The sequence below is a fragment of the Phodopus roborovskii genome, unplaced genomic scaffold (assembly GCF_943737965.1).
Source record: "Phodopus roborovskii unplaced genomic scaffold, PHOROB, whole genome shotgun sequence".
Taxonomy (NCBI): Eukaryota; Metazoa; Chordata; class Mammalia; order Rodentia; family Cricetidae; genus Phodopus; species Phodopus roborovskii.
The window spans coordinates 73,900,967-73,919,520 of NW_026126418.1; the positions used below are offsets into that span (position 1 = coordinate 73,900,967).

The window sequence follows — 18,554 nt, forward strand, 5'->3', positions numbered from 1 at the left end:
CAAATTAGTCTCTTAGGAAAGAGATCAGTAGGGACAAGAGAGAGTAATGTACGTACATATGTACGTACGTGTGTGTGTGTGTGTGTGTGTGTGTGAGAGAGAGAGAGAGAGAGAGAGAAACTATGATTAAAATACATTTACATATGTGTTAACAGTTTCTTTCTAGAGATGGGTATGGTGGCACACACCTTTAATCCCAGCCTTCAGGAAACAAGCAGATGGATCTTTGTGAGTCTAAGGCAGCCTGGTCTACAGAGTGAGTTCGAGGTTAGCCAGGGCTACACAGAGAAACTTTGTCTAAAAAGTGCTTTTCTCTATTATTTCCTATACATGTGTGTGTACATGCATGTGTGTAGGTGTTGTGCAAGGCTATAGCTGAGCTGTCTCTAGCCCCTCTGAATATATTTTAGTGGACATTAGCTTGTTGCTGGTGACAGTGTCCTCTTGTCTCAGCCCCATCATGGCAGCTGTCCTCTCTGGGACCCTCAGTGTGGGGCTGGTACTGACCCTGTAGGGTCCAGGCCAGTGGCATGCTGGCACTCACTGGGTGACCATGGACCAAGGGCTTCTTTTTACCTGTCACTGCTAGCTGACCTCACAGCCTCTGGCTTGGGGTCTCCTTGGCTTTCTTCCAACCGCTTCCGGCTTTTTGATTTGGCCCTTGGTGCTCCCTCTGATCTGGGTCCCCCATCATCAGAGAGACCTGCATTACAGACGAGAATCAGAGGTCAGGGGTCATTACCACAGGGGACAGAAAATGCCTTTTTCATTCTTTAAAAATCCTTTGAGAATTTCATTTGGACACGTGATGTGTTCTGACCGTATCCACCCTGCTTCCCCTCCAGCTTTCCTGCCCCTTGATCCTTACTGGCACATTGCTAGGCTTGTCACAGTAGCAAAGATGACAGAGGTTTTCCCATTGATGAAGTCTTTTCTCTCTGACTATAAAGTGTATATAAACTGCAACATACACACACACTCTCAGAGAAGTGGCAAAGTCCCTAAAATCCAAAAGGGTTCACCCAAGCTGCCTGTTCCCTCCCTTAACACAGTTTGGTTAGCTTTCTGTCCATTATTGGTGGGAAACGGTCCAATATTCTCTAGCATAGATGTAATTATTATTAATGAATTTAAAAATCTCTTCTGAAAGTTTCTTTAATTTTTTATTACATTTATTTGTGTTATGTATATATGGGTGCTTGTATGTAATGATGATGATGGTGGTGGTGGTATGTGGGTGTGGTGGTGTGTGGATGTAGTGGTGGTGTGTGATGGTGTGTGGATGTAGTGGTGGTGTGTGATGGTGTGTGGGTATGCGGGTGTGGTGGTGTGTAGGTGTGGTGGTGTGTGGTAGTAGTGTGCGGTATGGTGGTGTGTGGTGGTGGTGTGTGGGTGTGGTGGTGTGTGGGTGTGGTGGTGGTGTGTGGGTGTGGTGGTGTGGTGGTGTGCGGGTGTGTGGGTATGGTGGGTGTGGTGGTGTGCGGGTGTGTGGGTATGGTGGTGTGTGGGTGTGGTGGTGTGCGGGTGTGCGGGTGTGTAGGTGTGGTGGTGTGTGGGTGTGGTGGTGTGCGGGTGTGGTGGTGTGGTAGGTGTGGTGTGTGGGTGTGGTGGTGTGCGGGTGTGTGGGTATGGTGTGTGGGTGTGGTGGTGTGTGGGTGTGGTGGTGTGCGGGTGTGTAGGTGTGGTGGTGTGCGGGTGTGGTGGTGTGGTAGGTGTGGTGTGTAGGTGTGGTGGTGTGCGGGTGTGTGGGTGTGGTGGTGTGTGGGTATGGTGGGTATGGTGGGTGTGGTGGTGGTGGTGTGCGAGTGTGTGTAGATGAGAGAACAATTTGAGGGAGTTAGTTCTCACCTTCAACCATGTGTGTCCTGGGCTCAAACTCAGGTTGGCAAGCTTGACAGCAAGTGCTTGTAACCTCTGAGTCATCTTGCTGGCCCCAAGTTTCTCTTTTAACCTCCAGGTTTTGAAAATGACAAATGTCCAAAGATAAAACCCGGCTGGTCTATTTACAAGCCATGGAAACAACTCCTGGCAGCTGTTATTACCTAGAAGTTCCCTGCGGGTCCTGCTTGCTATTTCTTTAATTTCCATACGAGATAGGGACAAGGAATGAGTGACAGGAATGGCAGCAATGCCAAGGCCGATGGAGGTGGGCGGGGTGATGACCTTGGTGACTAAGGGTGATTTCAGAGGCCGTTCAATGCTTCTGCCCACAAGGTTTCTAAGCGGAATCCTGTACAGGTTTTTTGACTGAATTTCACCTGAAACACAATTTAGAGAAGACCAGAATGTTAGGCTCATGCTATTTACAACAGGACAGTTTCTTGATTTAAGAGTTTTAAGTTACATTTATTGAGTGTGTGTGTGCATGTGTCCATGTATGGAGGTTAGGAGACAACTTGCAGGTCTCGCTTCTTTCCTTCCACCAGTGGGGCTCAGGGATCGAACTCAGGCATCAGGTCTGATGGCAAGTGACTTTACCCACTGAACCATCTTGCTGGCCTGGAAATAGTCTTTTGTACCTTAATGTAATTATGTAATATAATTAGCATGAAGAAAGATTTTCTGTCACATGCTGATGATACCTAATGGCTTTGTGTTCCCAAAGACTTTCTCTTTTGAGTGAAATTAATAGAATACAGTTGCTCCCAGTTGTGCTTATCCAGGAAAACTAGGAGAGACAAGGAGAGCAAGGAACTGTCTACCTGGGACACTCATCTTAACAATGAGTGGTAAAGATGACTGACAGGCAAGAATTAGGAGAAATGCTGTTCGTGGCCCCACAGGAGTGTGGCAAAGGCCTCTGGGAGCATGTGCAAAGCAGAGTGACACCTGAGGCCTCTGGGCTGCAGATTCATCTGTGAAACACACTAGCACTGTTACCCCCAGAGGAGAAACACAGGATGCTGCCGCTGGATGGCTTTGGCTTATTTGGCTTTGGCCCACTGAATGCATTCTTACATGAGATTTCTCCTATTTTTGTTTGTTTGGGGTGTATGTGTACATACATATATGGGGGCCAGAGGTCTACATCAGGTGTCTCCATTTTTGAGACAAGGCTTCTCACAGAACCTGGAACTTGCTAGACTTGCTAATCAGCTACCCCAGGGATCCTCTTGATCCCAGCACTGGGCTTATGAGTGTACAGGACTGTGCCTGACTCTATTTGGGTGCTTGGGATCTAAGATCAGGTCCTCATGCTTGTATGAGCCATCATTCAGCTGTTTGTCTTTCTTTTCTTTTTAAAAATATTTTAATTATTAATAATAATATATTATTATTATTTTGACACAGAGTTTCTCTATGCAGCCCTGGCTGTCCTGGAACTCCATATTGAAACCAGGCTGGCCTTGAACTCACAGAGAACTCACACCTGCCTCTGCCTCTTGAGTAATGGAAATAAGGCATGCACCATTGTGTCTGGTTTTTATTATTATTATTTTACCAATTCAAAGAACAAAGTTAGTTTCTTTCTTTCTTTCTTTATTTTGGATTTTTAAGACAGGGTTTCTTTGAGTAGTCCTGGCTGTCCTGGAACTCACTCTGTAGACCTGGGTGACTTCTAATTCACAGAGATCCTCCTGCTTCTGCCTCTCACATGTTAAGATTAAAGGCATGCGTTTGTTTGTTTTTGAGACAGGTCTTCCCACCTAGTCCAGGCTGGCTCTGAATGTGGGATCCTGTCCCACTTGACCTCACAAGTGTTGAGAGTGCAACCACGCAAGTTCTCTTTTACTGGCTTTAAACAGTAACTACTTCAACAACTTCAACTACACTCTGAGACTGCTAACAAAGTTAAACCAGTCAGGGAGTAGGTCAATGCTAGCTGACTGGAATTAGCAATAGAGATTTTAGAGGAACCAGATATGGTAAGACAGAGAAGCTCAGGGAAGAGTAGGGAGGGGCTTAGAAAGATTTGAGGGCCTTTACCATCTGGGAAGTGTGTGGAGAGAGGGTCAGCTGGTAATTCCTCTGTTGCTTTCTTGATTATCAGGTTTTTACCCTAATATCTTATTCCTGAGTTTTTTAAATTTATTTTTTCTGAATTCTTATTAATAGAACAATTTAGATAAGTGCTTCACTTTTTTTTGGGGGGGGGACAGGGTCTCTCTGCATAGCCCTGGTTGTTCTGGAACTATGTAGACCAGACTGGCCTAGAACTCACAGAGATCTGCCTGTCTTTGCCTCTTGAGTGCTGGGCTAAAGACGTGTGGCACTATGCCTGATCTGAATAGTAACTTCCTTAGCAATGATTTTGTCCAGCTCTGGCAGTAAGCCAAAGAAATCATGATCTAAGGTGTTGATTAATAAGGCAGTAAAAGTTGAACTTCACCTTCCCCCAGGGAAGAAGGAAATAGCGGAGTGTCCCGGGCCGGAGGTGTCTGAGGAGACGTGTGGGCACTGGCCCCCTTGGAGCTGCCTTCAGATGAGCCCTCATGTGCAGCCGTGGCTGCTGTGAAGTATATGTCTGACTGGAAAGAAAGAAGAAGTGTTACCAGCTGCCTTGCATTCCAGGCTCTGCCCCCACTGGCCTTCTTGTACCACTGCCAAGACTGACTGGTTCCCAGGCTTGCAGGAGACTTCCTGCCCTCTTCAGAGCATGCAGTGAAGACCTGGGTTTCATCCAGCTAGAGTTTCCCAGGGATTTGCTTTCCTTATCTCTGTACTGACCTATACTACGAAAGAGTCACTCACCACACATATGCAAACCCAACACAATGCACACACTTCCCTCAGGAGGCTCAGAGCTGGGACAGACCTCAGGGATTCAGTTGGGCCCATTCTCCAGGAGCGAAATATGGATGTTCACCTCACGGAGTCAGCATGCCATGTTCTGACTTTGACAACGATAGCAGTGGGACATTACATGTGTTTTTGAGAGCCAACTCTCAGGAATTTTGCAAGCCAGATTTTAAACATGGTCATCATTAAAAATTAAAAGGTATAGTTTAGCTTTGTGTGTGTGGTGTTTATCCATATGTATACAATATGCATGTCTGTATACCTGCATGGAGGCCACAGGAGAAGGCCAGGAGTCCCGCTCCATCACTCCCTACCTTACTTCCTTAAGGCAGGGTCTCTCACTGGACCTGGAGCTAGGCTAGTGGCCAGTAAGTCCTAGCAATTCTCCTGTCTCTGTTCCTCACAGCACTAGAGTCCCAGGCATACATGTGAACACTTCCATATTTTTATATGGGTTGTGAAATCAGATCCTCATCTTGCTCTGCAAGCAATTTTAACTAATGAGCCATCTCTCCAGGACAAATGATATAAACTTAAATATGTTAGAGGCAAAGATCTTCAACAACATTCTTAATTATTTGGCTACATTTACTATGATTTAGGAGCCTCTGCCTGGCTCCTTCTGACTCTTGTGTCAGCCACATCCAATGGCAGACATTGGTGAGTGCTACCAGTAAGAGCTTGGATAAAATTGTGTTGAGTCTAGGGCTGCAGCTAGAGTAAGTTCTGGTTTAAGAGGTATGCTTTGTTTCTGGTGAGAAATATTTAAAAACTTTAATTGTGTGTGTGTGTGTGTGTGCATGTGTGCCTGAGTCTACAACTATAAACACATACATACAGGAGATCAAGGAGGTCAGAAGGGCTGGATCCCCTGGAACAGACATTGTAAGCCACCACATGGGTGCTGGGAATTGAACCTGGTCCTTCTGCAAGAATACTAAGGGAACTTAATTCATGAGTTATCTCTCCAGCCCAGAAAAATAGTTTAACACTCAATTATGTGCTAGATATTTTTTATTTTGAGACAAAGTCTTACTTTGCATCCCAGGCTATTTTGGAACTCACTATGTAGTCCAGACTAGCCCCAAATTCATAGCAATTCTCGTAATAGCCTTACAAGTGCTGAGCTTACAGATGTGAGCCACACACCTGGCTACATGACAATTTCTTGACATAAACCTACTGGAACGATAATGAATAGATTGAAGTAGAACTGCAGCTTAGGGTCGAGTTGAACCTGTGGTTTAGTTATTGACTCAGGTCTCAGCAAAAATTAAAAGGTGAGTGGTTATGGGTTTCATGAAGATGAACATAATAATCTGTACACTAAAGCTATATTAGTAAACTTAAAAGTCAATGAACACATACATACACACATATTTTAAACATACATATTTTGGGAACACTGCTATATTCTGGGGCTGTCACTAGGGAGGACAGCATGGGCTCTGTGCTCACAACTGACAGTGTAACAGGGAGACAGGAGTAGCTGCCTCCAACCAGCATGATTAAGACTAAGACTGAGAAGGGGCCATAGGGAATGAGGCAGCGGCGCTATCCTGACCTGGCAGGGTGAGAGGGGCCTTTGACGGGTTCACTCACAGTGGGACCACTAGACAAAGATACCCTGTGAGGTCACCCGTTTTCTGGCTATTAGCTATGGTTAGTTGGTGACCTATAGTTCACAGGAAAAAAACTCAAATTGAAGCTGGATAGTGATCATAGAGGAAAGTGTGGGCTCAGTGAGCAAAGGCACTTGCCACCAAGCCTGACAACCTGAATTTCATATCTGGGACTCACAAGGTGAAGGAAGAAGCTGACTCAGGCAGGTTATCCCCTGACTTCAATGCGTGTGCTATGCACAAACACAATACACAGTCACAGACAGACAGACACAGTCATACACACACACACACACACAGACAGACACACACAGACAGACAAACAGACACAAGCAGACAGACAGAGACAGACACACACAGCACAAGTAAGGATTAAGAGAAGGTATTATTACACAGTGTTCTCAAGCTGCCACTGGACCATTTTGTGCAGTTGGCTCTGACCTTCCATTTTACATGCTGAGCCATCCCACCATCCCTCCGAGGGCGCACATGAAAACCCCACTGATCAGTCTTGCCAGCACCTCCACCTCCCCCTGTCCTGGTGTGATAAACAGCTCACCTGACACCTCTGTGGGCTAAGACCACATAACTGCATTCCACTCACCCTGGAGGCCACGAGCTGCAGCTGTGGTACAACTGCCGTGTGGACCAGGTTCCCATTCACCACCAGGCGGATCTCCATGGAGTCTGTGGTGAAGGCCAGGAGGTACGGGAAGGCGCAGACTGCAAGGGAACAGATGGGCCTTTTGGCTAGGTGGCTGCACTTGCTCAGTAATCTTCACCACTCTAGAAACTTCCATCCCTCCCATTCCCCCATCTGCGTCACATGGGTGGGCCTGCCTCTGAGGTGTGCACTCTAACCTGCTGTCATGGATACGTCCCTGTCTGATGCCCATTACCTGGTCTTCTGGGGCTCAGCTGCCCAGTCCTGTGGGACTTTGCCCACATTCTCCAGTCTACAGCTTGACACCCCTTTAGCATGTGACAGCTGCCTAGAAACCTTCCTTTTCCTTCCTGGTCAGCCCTCGTGTCTCCAGCACGATCACCTGATGGGGGATGTCCTTCTGCATATATATATGTTTCTCTTATTCTTTGATTAATAAAACACTGATTGGCCACTAGCCAGGCAGGAAATATAGGCAAGACTATGAGATGAGGAGAATTCTGGGGAGAGGAGGCAGAGAAAGGCTGCAAGGAGATGCCATGTAGTAGAGGAAGGAGTAACAGATCTGTACCCTTCTCCAGTAAGATAAGACCATGTGGAAATACTTAGTTAATAATTAAGAAAGAGAGAGCTAGCCAATAAGAAGCCTGAGCCATGGGCCAATTAATAAAAGTCTGTGCGTTTATTTGGGGCTTTAAACGGCTGGGACCAGGCTGGAAAGAAACTCCAGCAACAGTCACCCCTTCCCTGCACCCCTCTGGCCTTGTGTCATGGGCGGTAGCTGTGCCCTTCATAGGTGGGGCTCCTCCTGACAATGCTGTTACAACATGCTGACCTCTCACACCACAGCTAAGCTTCGATCACACCTGTGTGGGAGGATGAGCCTGGTCCTTCATTCATCGCTGTCCACTCTGACCTCTCTCTCAGTACAATGCATAGGTACTCTGAGGGTGTCCTTGGTGACTCACTCTGCTACATGATGCCTCTAGTCCTGATCTCTCCAGTGCTTGGCTCAGTTTCCATTCCTCCTTTTGGGCAATCTTGTCTGTCACCAGGCACTGACTTCAGGTCTGCTGTCTCAAAAATCTCTGATGTGGGTCTTGTAGCAGATAGGTGTTTGCTGTGATTATTATTATTTTTTTTTTAGACAAGTTGGCCTTGAACTTGCGAGGTGTTCCTGAACACCTTATGACCTCCTGCCTCTACTACGGTTATGCTAAGGTTCCAGGCCTGTGCTACCACAGCCTGCATGGCAGTGAGGAAAACAGTCTTAGCTGGAGTACTCTTGGCTTCAGGCGACTCTCTGTGATTCCATAAACAGGGCTTTTACTACTCATATCCTGGTATTTATTTTAAAAGATTTTATTCCCATTACTTGTAGAATAGAATCAAAGGCCTTGTGGATGCCAGGCAAGTACTGTTCCATGGGAACTTGATTGTCCTTTATTTTTTTTCTGAAACAGAGTTCCTCTGTGTAGCACTGGCTGGCCTTGAATTCATGGAGATCTGCTTGCTTCTGCCTTCGGAGTACCTGGGTTAAAGGCGTGAGTCATCACCGCCTGGTTTTGATTTTACTTTTTAAATTTATACTCAATGTGTATGTGCTGGTGGTGGGTGCACATGTGGAGGGCAGAGAACATGTAGGGACTGGTTCTCTCCTTCTACTGATGATCACTAGATATCAGATCATCATATTGCCAGCAAGTATCTCTGGCAACTGAGCCAGCTTGCCAGTCCTACACTAGCATTTAGTAGCAGGTATTTTGCTGGCCACTGAGGTTCTGGACTTTCAGTTTCAAGGCAGGTAAGAATAGCATTGATATCTGTGCTTCTCCCCGAGGGAGTCAATGTACTGGCTGGAGATCTGCCTTGTGAGGTTTAGAAAAGGCCTGCCTGGTACTGACAAATTATATTTAATTACTTTCAAGTGTCATGAGCTTAGGATCTGAGAAGAGCTATGGGGATATAAGAGTCTAAATGGGGAGCATAAAAATTAACCAACAGCAGAGTATCTGAAGAATGTTCATGCCCCAGAATGTGTGGTAGTTTTGGAGGAAGTCCTAGTTGCTTACTAGGCCCGCAGGTGGTCAGCCAGGGACAGGGTACCACAGAAAAGGGTTTCTTACCAATAGCATATGGAGCCTGGTTCCAACAGAACTGGAAATCTGATGCCGATGGTTGAAGCAAAAAAGAGCCACCATTAAAGGGGCAAACCTTTTTATAGATGCAACTGTCTGCAATGAAAACAACAGCAACTCATATTATTAGAGACCTAAATGGTTGTTAGACACCTAGATCCCTGCAGCCAGAGAAACAGGAAACTGGCCTCTAGAGTAGCATCCTCCCTGCTGGTTCTTTGTACCCAGGCTGGGCTTGAATTTGCAGCAATGGTATTGCCTGGGCTTCCCAAGTGCTGGGATTAGTCACTGAACCCAGCTCTCTCTGCTAGGCCATTATAAACAGCCATTGCCAATACCTGGGCCAAATGGTGAGAGTTATGAGGCAGTTGTGGCAAGAATAACATTGTTACCATGTGTGCTAACAGCTTGGAGCTTTGAGAAGACTGCCCATTTAATCTGTTTGGCTTCAGAAAGTAGATGCTGTTACCTTGTAAGCACACTTTGTAGATGAACTTGAGGTTGGGATGGGTGAGGCAGTCTGTCCTGAGTTTCAAAGCTCTACCAGGGGTCGAATGTTTGAATGAAGCTAGGCTGGGCTACAGAGCCCACATGTTTCCTACCTATGCTGTATCATCATGCCAGAGAAAGATTCAGAATGGGCAGCCCAAGGTAAGTCACTCTTGAGCCTCACACACTAACAAGCATAGCAGGAGTCGCATATGCCCTTTGTGATGGCTGTTCTTGGTTGTCAACTTGACTATGTCTGGAATGAACTAAAACCCAAATGACTGAGCACACATGTGAGGGACTTTTGCTTAATCATTTGAAGTGGGAAGATCTACTTCTAACCTGGATCTTTGATGTGGGAAGACAAACCTCTAATGTGGATCACACCTGTTGCAGCCTGTACAAGGACATGAAGAAAAAAGTTCTCTCTCTTTGCCTGCTGGCCCTCACTAGCAAGTACATTCCTTCACTGGCATTAGAGCCTACTTCTTTGAGATTCAGGTGTACACTGAAGACCAGCAGAGACATATAGCCTCATGGACTGAACAACTACTAGATTCTTGGACTTTCCATTCATAGACAGCCATTGTTGGATTAGCTGGACAACAGTCTGTAAGTCATTCTAATAAATTCCATATATGTGTGTGTGTGTACACATATACATATTATATAAGGTATACATATATAATACATAATAAGTGAGAGAGATATTCATTCTTTAAGTTCTGTTACTCTAGAGAATCCTGACCAATACACCCTCCTAACATGTTTCTAGAGAATCTGGACCATGAGTGTGTCCCTTGCTGAACTTCAGCTACATTAAGGCCAGTTTAATTCAGCTATCTAGTCCTGGTCTATTCTGACCTCTGAACATTAGTGTATGTGGTTCAGACCTTCACAAAGAAAGCTTTTGTAGGAAAAAGTCCCCTTTCATTATAGAAGCTGTTTATACCTTCCCACACACTTTAAGACGATGAAGATAAATCCCAGGGTGGCCTGGAACATATAACCTTCTTGACTCACTCTGTTGAGTACTGTGCTATCATGCCTGTCTTAAATCATTTTACTCAAAATTTTATTTATTTTTATTTTATGTGTATGATTGTTTTGTCTACATATATGCTTATATACTACATGTGTACCTGGTGCCTGTGGAGGCCAGAAGAGGACACCAGATCCCCTTAAACCACAGTCATAGATGATTGTGATCTGAACCTGGGTCCTCTATAAGAGCAGTACATGCTCTTAACCACTAAACCAGCTCTTCAGTCTGTTTTCAGTTTTTGTGGGGGGATGGGGTAGGATAGGGAGGGTCAGTTCTTACCCCATAGATCTTTTAAAAAATAAAATCTAGGACTGTCTCTTTCTGTGTCTGTCTCTCTTTCTCTAGGGTTTCTCTGTGTAACAGCCCTAGCTGTCCTGGCTGGCCTCAAACTGTCAAGAGACCCTCCTGTCTCTGCCTCCCGAGTCCTGGGATTAAAGGCTTGTGCCACCACCGCCAGGCTCAGGGATGCACTCTTAAGAGTCATTGTGTGGAAGAATGCTTGGCTAAAACTTGTGGATGAGTGTCTGCGGAATGACTCAGAGTGGGAGAGCTGGCTGCTTGCCTTCTCTGGGCTATTCCCTGTTAAGTCTTGGATTTTGAAGATGATACCTTCCAGACAAGTTTTTATGTTGATAACTGGGTTTCCCATATGAAATTTAAATTATTTATTAGAATATCTGATCTGATCTATGAGCTGCAACTACAATTGCTACTCTAGAAAAAAAAGAATGTTTTGTTTTGTTTTTTTAATTTTAGTTAAACCTTATCCAGGAAATGACCTTACTTCCATTTGTTTAAAAAATAACTTAAAAAAAAGATTTACTTATCTTATTTATGAGTGTTTTCCCCGAGTGTATGTCTGTGCACCACATGCAAGCCTGTGCCCTCGGGTCAGAAGAGGGAGTCGTGTGCCCTGGAACTGGAGTCACAGATGGTTGTAGTTGCTACTTGGGTGCTGGAAACTGAATCTGGGTTCTCTACAAGAGTGACAAATGCTGGTAATCCCTAGCCTTGTCTCCAGCCCACCCATTAACCCTTGAAATGCTGGAAGTTAGTAACTGAACATTTGCTCTACCCTGCTAGTGGACCCAAACTAACCTAACAGAGCTCAATTTAGGCTGATCTCATTAACAGTGGAAACACACACACACACACACACACACACACATACATACACACACACACACACACACACATAACACACACACAAAGTTATAGGCTAAAAGCCAGGCATGCTGGTGCACATCTTCAATGCCAGAACTTTGGAGGCAGAGGCAGAATGATCTCTGTGAATTAAAGGCCAGCCTTGTCAACAGAGAGAGTCCCAGGTCAGCCAGGGCAACAGTGAGACTCTGTTAAAAGAAAAGTTACAGGTTGAGAACCTGGGATCTATATTGACCCACATTGACCTACATTGACCTACATCGACCCACAATGACCTACTATCTGAGACTTTCTGAGTGCTGACAGGTGGAAAACCCAGACCTCACCTCATCTGATTGGTCACATCCCAAATTAGACACTCTTGCTGGGTATTCTGGAGTATGCCTTTTATTCCAGCACTTGGGAGGCAGAGGCAGGTAGATATTTGTGAGTTTAAGGCCAGTTTGGTCTACATATTGAGTCCCAGGATAGTCAGAACTATGTGAGAACCCATCTCAAAAAAAAAAAAAAAAAAAAAAAAAAAATTAAAACATTCAGATATTCTAAAAATAACAGCACAAACTTATGAAATTACTTTCTGGCCTTATGCAGGTGTATATGAATTGTAATGAATTTTGTGCTTAGACTTGGGTTCCATTTCCAGGATAAGAAGTTATATACATGGAACTATCCCAAAGTCTAAAAGTTACAAAATCTGAAACACTCTGGCCATCAACACTTCAGATGAGGGACATTCACCCTGTAGTAACAGAAGACAAAATCTGGTACTGGGGTCCACAGGGTCAGATACAGGCCCTGGCCCTATGCTGAGGGAGGCAGGTCACCTCTCCAAGCCTCCTCTGTCTTAGCTCCACATGAAGGAGAATAGCAGAGCCTGCTGTGGGCCACTGTGGATGAAAATCTGAATGACACAGTAAGGGCCTGATAGCTAGATGCCACCATCCTCATCCCACACCTGGAAGCAGGTACATGCTGGCAGCTCTGAGAGGTCTGGGACACGGCCAGAGGTGCAGGTAGGGATGTGGATTTTAGATGCTTCCTGGTGTGAAGATGTTCCCAGCAAGGTTCATCAGATCAGTCCAAGGGAGTAGGGAGATTCCATTCTATCACCCCCCAAAACAGGCTGTTTTGTGTACAAGCAGATGTCTCCCTGACTTACAGTTGTAGCATAGGAGCAGACCGGCTTCTCCATCTTCATACACATCAATAGCTGCAACAAAATTAACCTGCAATGATAACGGGATGGGGACACTCAGAAAAACCTCCTTAAGCTCTCAGTGTCTTAGCAGTGGCCCTCAGCCCTTGGAAACTAGGGTGCTGCAAGGGCATTTTTGTTTTACCAGCACCTACAGTGTCACCTGGGCCCAAGGTTACAAGAACCTGCAGATGTGAAACATCTTTGCTTCCTTTCCATTCTGGGTGGAACTTTCTCACCCATTTTCCTGCCCTTCTAGAAGGTCTGAATCCAGCCATGTTCCCAAATGCTCTTTGGGATGTTCAGGCTCACAGGGTTGTGGTGTCACACACTCCATTCGCACACTGACTCTCAAGGGACAGCACTGTGCCTGTCTCACACGAGATGAAAGAAGTCTATGAGGAGACTGAGCCCCTCAGATGTGGAGTACTCTTTTTCTGACACAAACCCTGTAACTTCAGTGAGGTTTCCTGCCTCCAACACATGGGGTCTCTTGGGTCATCCAGTATGTCACCATCTCTATCTCAGTCTTTCCCATAAAGGCAGTAGAATAGGTTTGCAATATACTTGACTCTGGGCTACCACTGGTCAGATTTGAGACAAGGGCTCAACCTGGGTTGTAGCCATTCCTTGTCCTTCTGGGGTCCAGGACCTCTGCCCTTTGACTACAGCTTCATGTGCTCCAGGCTAAGGAACATATAATATGATACAAATGCACAGCATATGATTTCCTTATTATTATTTTGAGACAAGGTCTCATGTAGCCCAGATTGTCTTCAAACTACCATGTAGCCCAGGCTGACCTTGAACTCATGATCCTCCTGCTTCACCTTCAGAAGGTCAAGAACTGTAGGCATGAACTTCCACATTTCACTAGAGGATGTAATTTTAAAGAAGCTACATCATAGTATCTTAAACTAGAAGACAAACCCCTTGCTTTCTCTTATTACTGATCCATTCCTACAACTGTCAACTTACCTTGTTGGCCTCCACATGGTGCAGCCTGAAGGCTTCTCCTGTGCTCTCATTTACCACATCGAACTGATGGCGATAAGCCACACAGATGAGGTTGTCACTCTCTTCTGTTGGCCCATCCACTAAGGTCATCACTGCTGGGGAGTCACACAAACAGATTTCCTGTGTGGGGGAGGATGAGTTGGACGGAGGTTAGAACACAAGTGGCCATCGTATACAGCCTCTACTGCTGGTCCCTCCTTCTACAAGAGTCTAGCCTAGCCATGCTGCATGGACAGGGGTCTCACCAGACCTCTCCTTCCTGTAATCTCCCTCCAAGACTCAGCCCTCTGATCCTGGAAGGGATAGAGGCCAGGAAAGAGTTTCATAATCTGATTTCACTGTCCAGTTGGCCTTAGTCTCAATTGTCTCTCTAGTGACTTAGGAATAGCCATGTAATTGTTGATTGCCTTGTTGAGAGCTTCACAAATGCCAGTGCTTTCATTGAATCCTTGCACCATCCCCTGGAATCAGGTATGGCTGTTAATCTGTGGAGGAAGAAACTGTGGTACCAAGGTCAGATTCCTTACTTATGGTTACAAAGTTTATATGTAGTAAAGCTATGATTTGAATTCAGTGAATCTGATGTCAGAGCTCACACTAGCTAACTACTCTATATAAATATTCATTATGGATGGTAATTAGCCTTGAGAAGGCAGATACCTAATTAGAACAAGATTTTAACTTGTTTTATGTAACTATCAGAGTGTTCTGTTCCCAGAACAGCTGCAGAATCCTATGTGCATAATTCAGGAGGCCTTACCCCAGTGAAAACACCTTCTCACTTTGCCTAGTGCAAAACTTGATTCTGGTGGCCAATGCTGGGAACACTTCATAGCCTGATGAACTGTAGATGGTTTTGTTTTGTTTTGGTTTGGTTTTTTTGGGTTTTTTTTTCCTTCTATAGCTATATAGTTCTTCTAGCTATATAGTTTTGACTATCCTGGAACTCACCATGTGGACCAGGCTGGCCTCAAACACACAGAGATATACCTGTCTCTGCCTCCCAAGTGCTGTGATTAAAGGAGTGCATAACCATGCTCAACAACTGTAGGGTTTTGTTTTTTGTTTTTTTCCAGGAGTGGTGGGGATGAATGGGGAAGGGATCGACTTTCAGAAAGCTTCATTGCTAAGGTTAAACCCTCAACCCATCTGTCCTTCTGTATATATATTTCTCTTATTGGTTGATGATAAAATACTGTTTGGCCAATAGAGGCAGGAAGATAGACTGGACTAGGAGACAAGGAAAATTCTGGGAAAGGTAGGCAGAAGGAGCCCTCATGCTGCCGAAGGAGCAACAACATGCCTGGGCATTATCGGGTAATCGTGTCAATACATAGATTAATAGAAATGGGTTAATAATTAAGAAAGAGCTAACCAATAAGAAGCCCTAGCCATCGGCTAAACAGCTTTATAACTAATATAGCATCTTGTGTGTTTATTTGGGGCCCAGTGGCAGCAGGACCAGCCAGGACAGAAAACTTCAAGCAACACCCACCCTGTAGACAAAACTGGACAGCCATTTTTGCTCCAAGCTTCTTCCTGCTTCTTCAGCTACCAAGACCATTTACAGCCTGCTTGATCCTGTTCTAGACTTTTCGCAGGTCTCTTGATTGCCACTCTTGGTCCCCTGTGTACTTTTCTACTGCCAAAGCCATGTTTTAACACTCTACTTCTTTGCACTGAACTTTTCAATAGTCCCTACCTTACTCCAAGCCAAAGTCAAAGCCCCTGCCAAGGCTTCTAGGGCTGCAGACTTCTAGGGTTCCCAGATTCCTGAACTGGCCACATTGTCTCCTCAGCACCCTTGGCTGGCTGTACCGGCTCCCTGGCATGCTCCTTTCCTCAGGCCTCCTCCCACTCATACTTCATCTGAGTGTCTGTTCCCAGGCAGAAGCCTATCCCTCCCCACTCTAGCCATTACCCACTGCCCTCTGTATCCTGCATCCTATCTTATTTTTATTCTCAGGGTTTTTTTTTTGGGGTACAGGGGATGGGTTTTGAGACAGGGTTTATCTGTGCAGCCCTGGCTGTCCTGCAACTTGCTTTTAGACCAGGCTGGCCTTGAACTCACAGAGATCTGTCTGCCCCTGCCTCCAGAGTGCTGGGATTAAAGGCATATCACCACACTCAGCCTCGGTGTGTATTTCTGTCAGCTATCAGGTATTTGCTTGCTCAACTAGAAGGCAAGCTCTGTGGGAAGAGAGACTTTGCACAGGTCATTGCTGTATGGCTATGCCCAGAACTCATAGAGGTTACTGTGAATGAGCACAGCTTAGATATCTGGGCAGGCTAGGGTCCAGGAGGCTGGGGTTCCACAGGGGTTACTGAGCAGTGGGACAGTCTCAGGACTACACAGGAAGTCAGTTTACACCTGGCCAGGAGAGTAGGTGGACAGCAAACCTACCCTGATGTATTGGAATTCCTCAACAGGTGACTCCAACAGAGGGGACAGGATCGAGGCACCTGGAATCCCACTTGGCTTGTTGTGTTGTTTCCTTGTGATGAGAAGCAGTTTATTGCGAATTGCAACCACGATTCTCAGTTCTCTGCTGTGGTGAGTGTTAATAGCATATAGGTGGCATCCTGGGAAGAGGAAGGGTAACATTCAGCATGAATAGGGAGGACTTGTAACCCCCAGGCCTGAGGACCTTGGGAATGGTTCCTAAGAACCCTTGGAATGTTTCTGATATCAGGTGCTGTGTTGTTCACTTTGAAACGCCTGTCCCCATTCATGTGTTTGAACACTTGGACACCAGCTGGTGTCGCTGTTTTGGAGCACTATGAACCTTTAGAAGGTAAGCCTCACTGGGGGTGGGTCTTACAGCCTAGTCCTACTACCCATCTGTTCTGTTTCTCCTTCTTTTTCTCTTCCTCCTTGGTTTTTGAAGACAGGGTTTCACTGTAGCCCTGGTTGTCCTGGAACTTACTCTGTAGACCAGAATCTATAGAGATCCTCCTGCCCCTGCCTCCTGGGGGCTGGGATTAAAGGTGCACAACCATCTGCCAGCTGCTCTCTGCTTCTTGACTGATATGAAACACGGGCAGCCACTGCATATTCCTGCCCCTGCTTAAATTGTAAGCAAGAAGCCCTCCTTCCTTTAAATTGCTTCTTGTCTGATATTTGGTCACAGCAAGTAGTAAAATACCTAATAGGACAGGCAAGATGGACATGAAAACAAAGTTAGGAAAGGCAAGTTCCTTCTAGTCTACAGATTTATTTATAGTGAGGTGGTTTGAATGAAAATGGCCCACACAGGTTCACATATTTAGTGCTTGGTTCCAAGTTGGAGGAAATGTTTGGGAAGCATTAGGAGGTGTGGTCATGTTGGAGGAGGCTTTGAGGTTTAGCAAGCCCATGCTATTCCTAGTTAGCTCTCTCTGCCTCATGGTTATTGTCTCAAGACATGAGCTCTCGGCCACTGTTCTAGTGCCATGCCCACTGGCTGCCATGGTGGGCATTGCTCACCCTCTGAAACTGTAATCCCCCAATATTATTTTTTCTATTTTTGCCTTAGTCATGGTATCTTATCACAACAGAAAAATAACTAAGACAATGTGTGTGTGAGTGTTTGGCCTGCATGAGGATGTCAGAAGAGAAGTTATAGGCAGTTATGAGCTGCCATGTCAGAGCCAGAAATCGTACCTAGATTTTCTACAAGAGCAACAACTGCTCTTAACCTGTGGGTCATCTCTCCAGTCCCAGGGCTTGGTTTTACACCCCACCACACAACAGGAATTGAAGTGCAGGTTGATTAGAACTTCAAGAACCAAAATCGTAAAGTATTTTGTGTTACACATTATCTGAGAGAGTTGAACTCACCACCAAGGCCTGAAACTTGTGGTCTTCACCCTGCTTTCGGTTCCACTTTGGCAGCTCTGGAACTGAAACCTGGGGCTGTGTGTGACAGGCTAGTGTGCTTGCCCTCATCTACACCCCTGCTCCTGCTCATGGTCTCCCAGAGAAGGACTTGTTTCCCAATTTTCATTTTTATTTTCAGTGGCCCGAACATTTTAACAGAAATAGTTTCTTTCTTCTTTTGTGACAGTGTCTCAAACTTGCTATGTAGCCAGGGATGGTTTGCCTAACACTGGGAATCGAACCTCGGGCCTCACATGTTCCAGGCAAGCACTCCACCTGCTAAGTCACTACCCAGCCTCACCTTTGGTTTTCTCCAGCTTGTTTTCTCGGCAGTCAGACCTGCTCTTTCCAGTCTGCCTGCCGTCGAGGCCTTTCTGCACAGCACTCAGCCTGAAGACAAACAGGCGGGCATCTTTCCCTGGTGAGTACAAGGCAGAGGAGGGGATTGGATAGAGAAGCCAAATGACCTGCTGGGATTCCCAGGGCAGATGGACAAACTGTTCTGGGATACAGGTAACTGCATCACATAGAATGTTTACTCAACACAATTGTGGGAGAATGAAAATCCTTCCCTCCACTACCCCAGTGACCCTGAGGTCTGCTGCAGTGGGCCACCGCCCT

The 18,554-nt window shown here is 45.7% G+C and overlaps 1 protein-coding gene across 4 annotated transcripts in view; it reads right to left on the minus strand.

Annotated features, from left to right (window-relative positions):
* Garnl3 (GTPase activating Rap/RanGAP domain like 3) overlaps positions 1-18,554 on the minus strand; it is a 151,371-nt gene that overhangs the window by 3,064 nt on the left and 129,753 nt on the right. For all 4 annotated transcript variants that reach the window (XM_051185222.1, XM_051185223.1, XM_051185224.1 and 1 more), the window contains 9 exons: positions 18,235-18,351; positions 16,479-16,657; positions 14,036-14,194; positions 13,022-13,088; positions 9,153-9,260; positions 6,967-7,085; positions 4,331-4,469; positions 2,043-2,258; positions 577-703 (listed from right to left, as the gene is read on the minus strand). In XM_051185222.1, the coding sequence (XP_051041179.1) occupies positions 577-703; positions 2,043-2,258; positions 4,331-4,469; positions 6,967-7,085; positions 9,153-9,260; positions 13,022-13,088; positions 14,036-14,194; positions 16,479-16,657; positions 18,235-18,351 (1,231 nt within the window). The remainder of the gene's footprint in view (positions 1-576; positions 704-2,042; positions 2,259-4,330; positions 4,470-6,966; positions 7,086-9,152; positions 9,261-13,021; positions 13,089-14,035; positions 14,195-16,478; positions 16,658-18,234; positions 18,352-18,554) is intronic.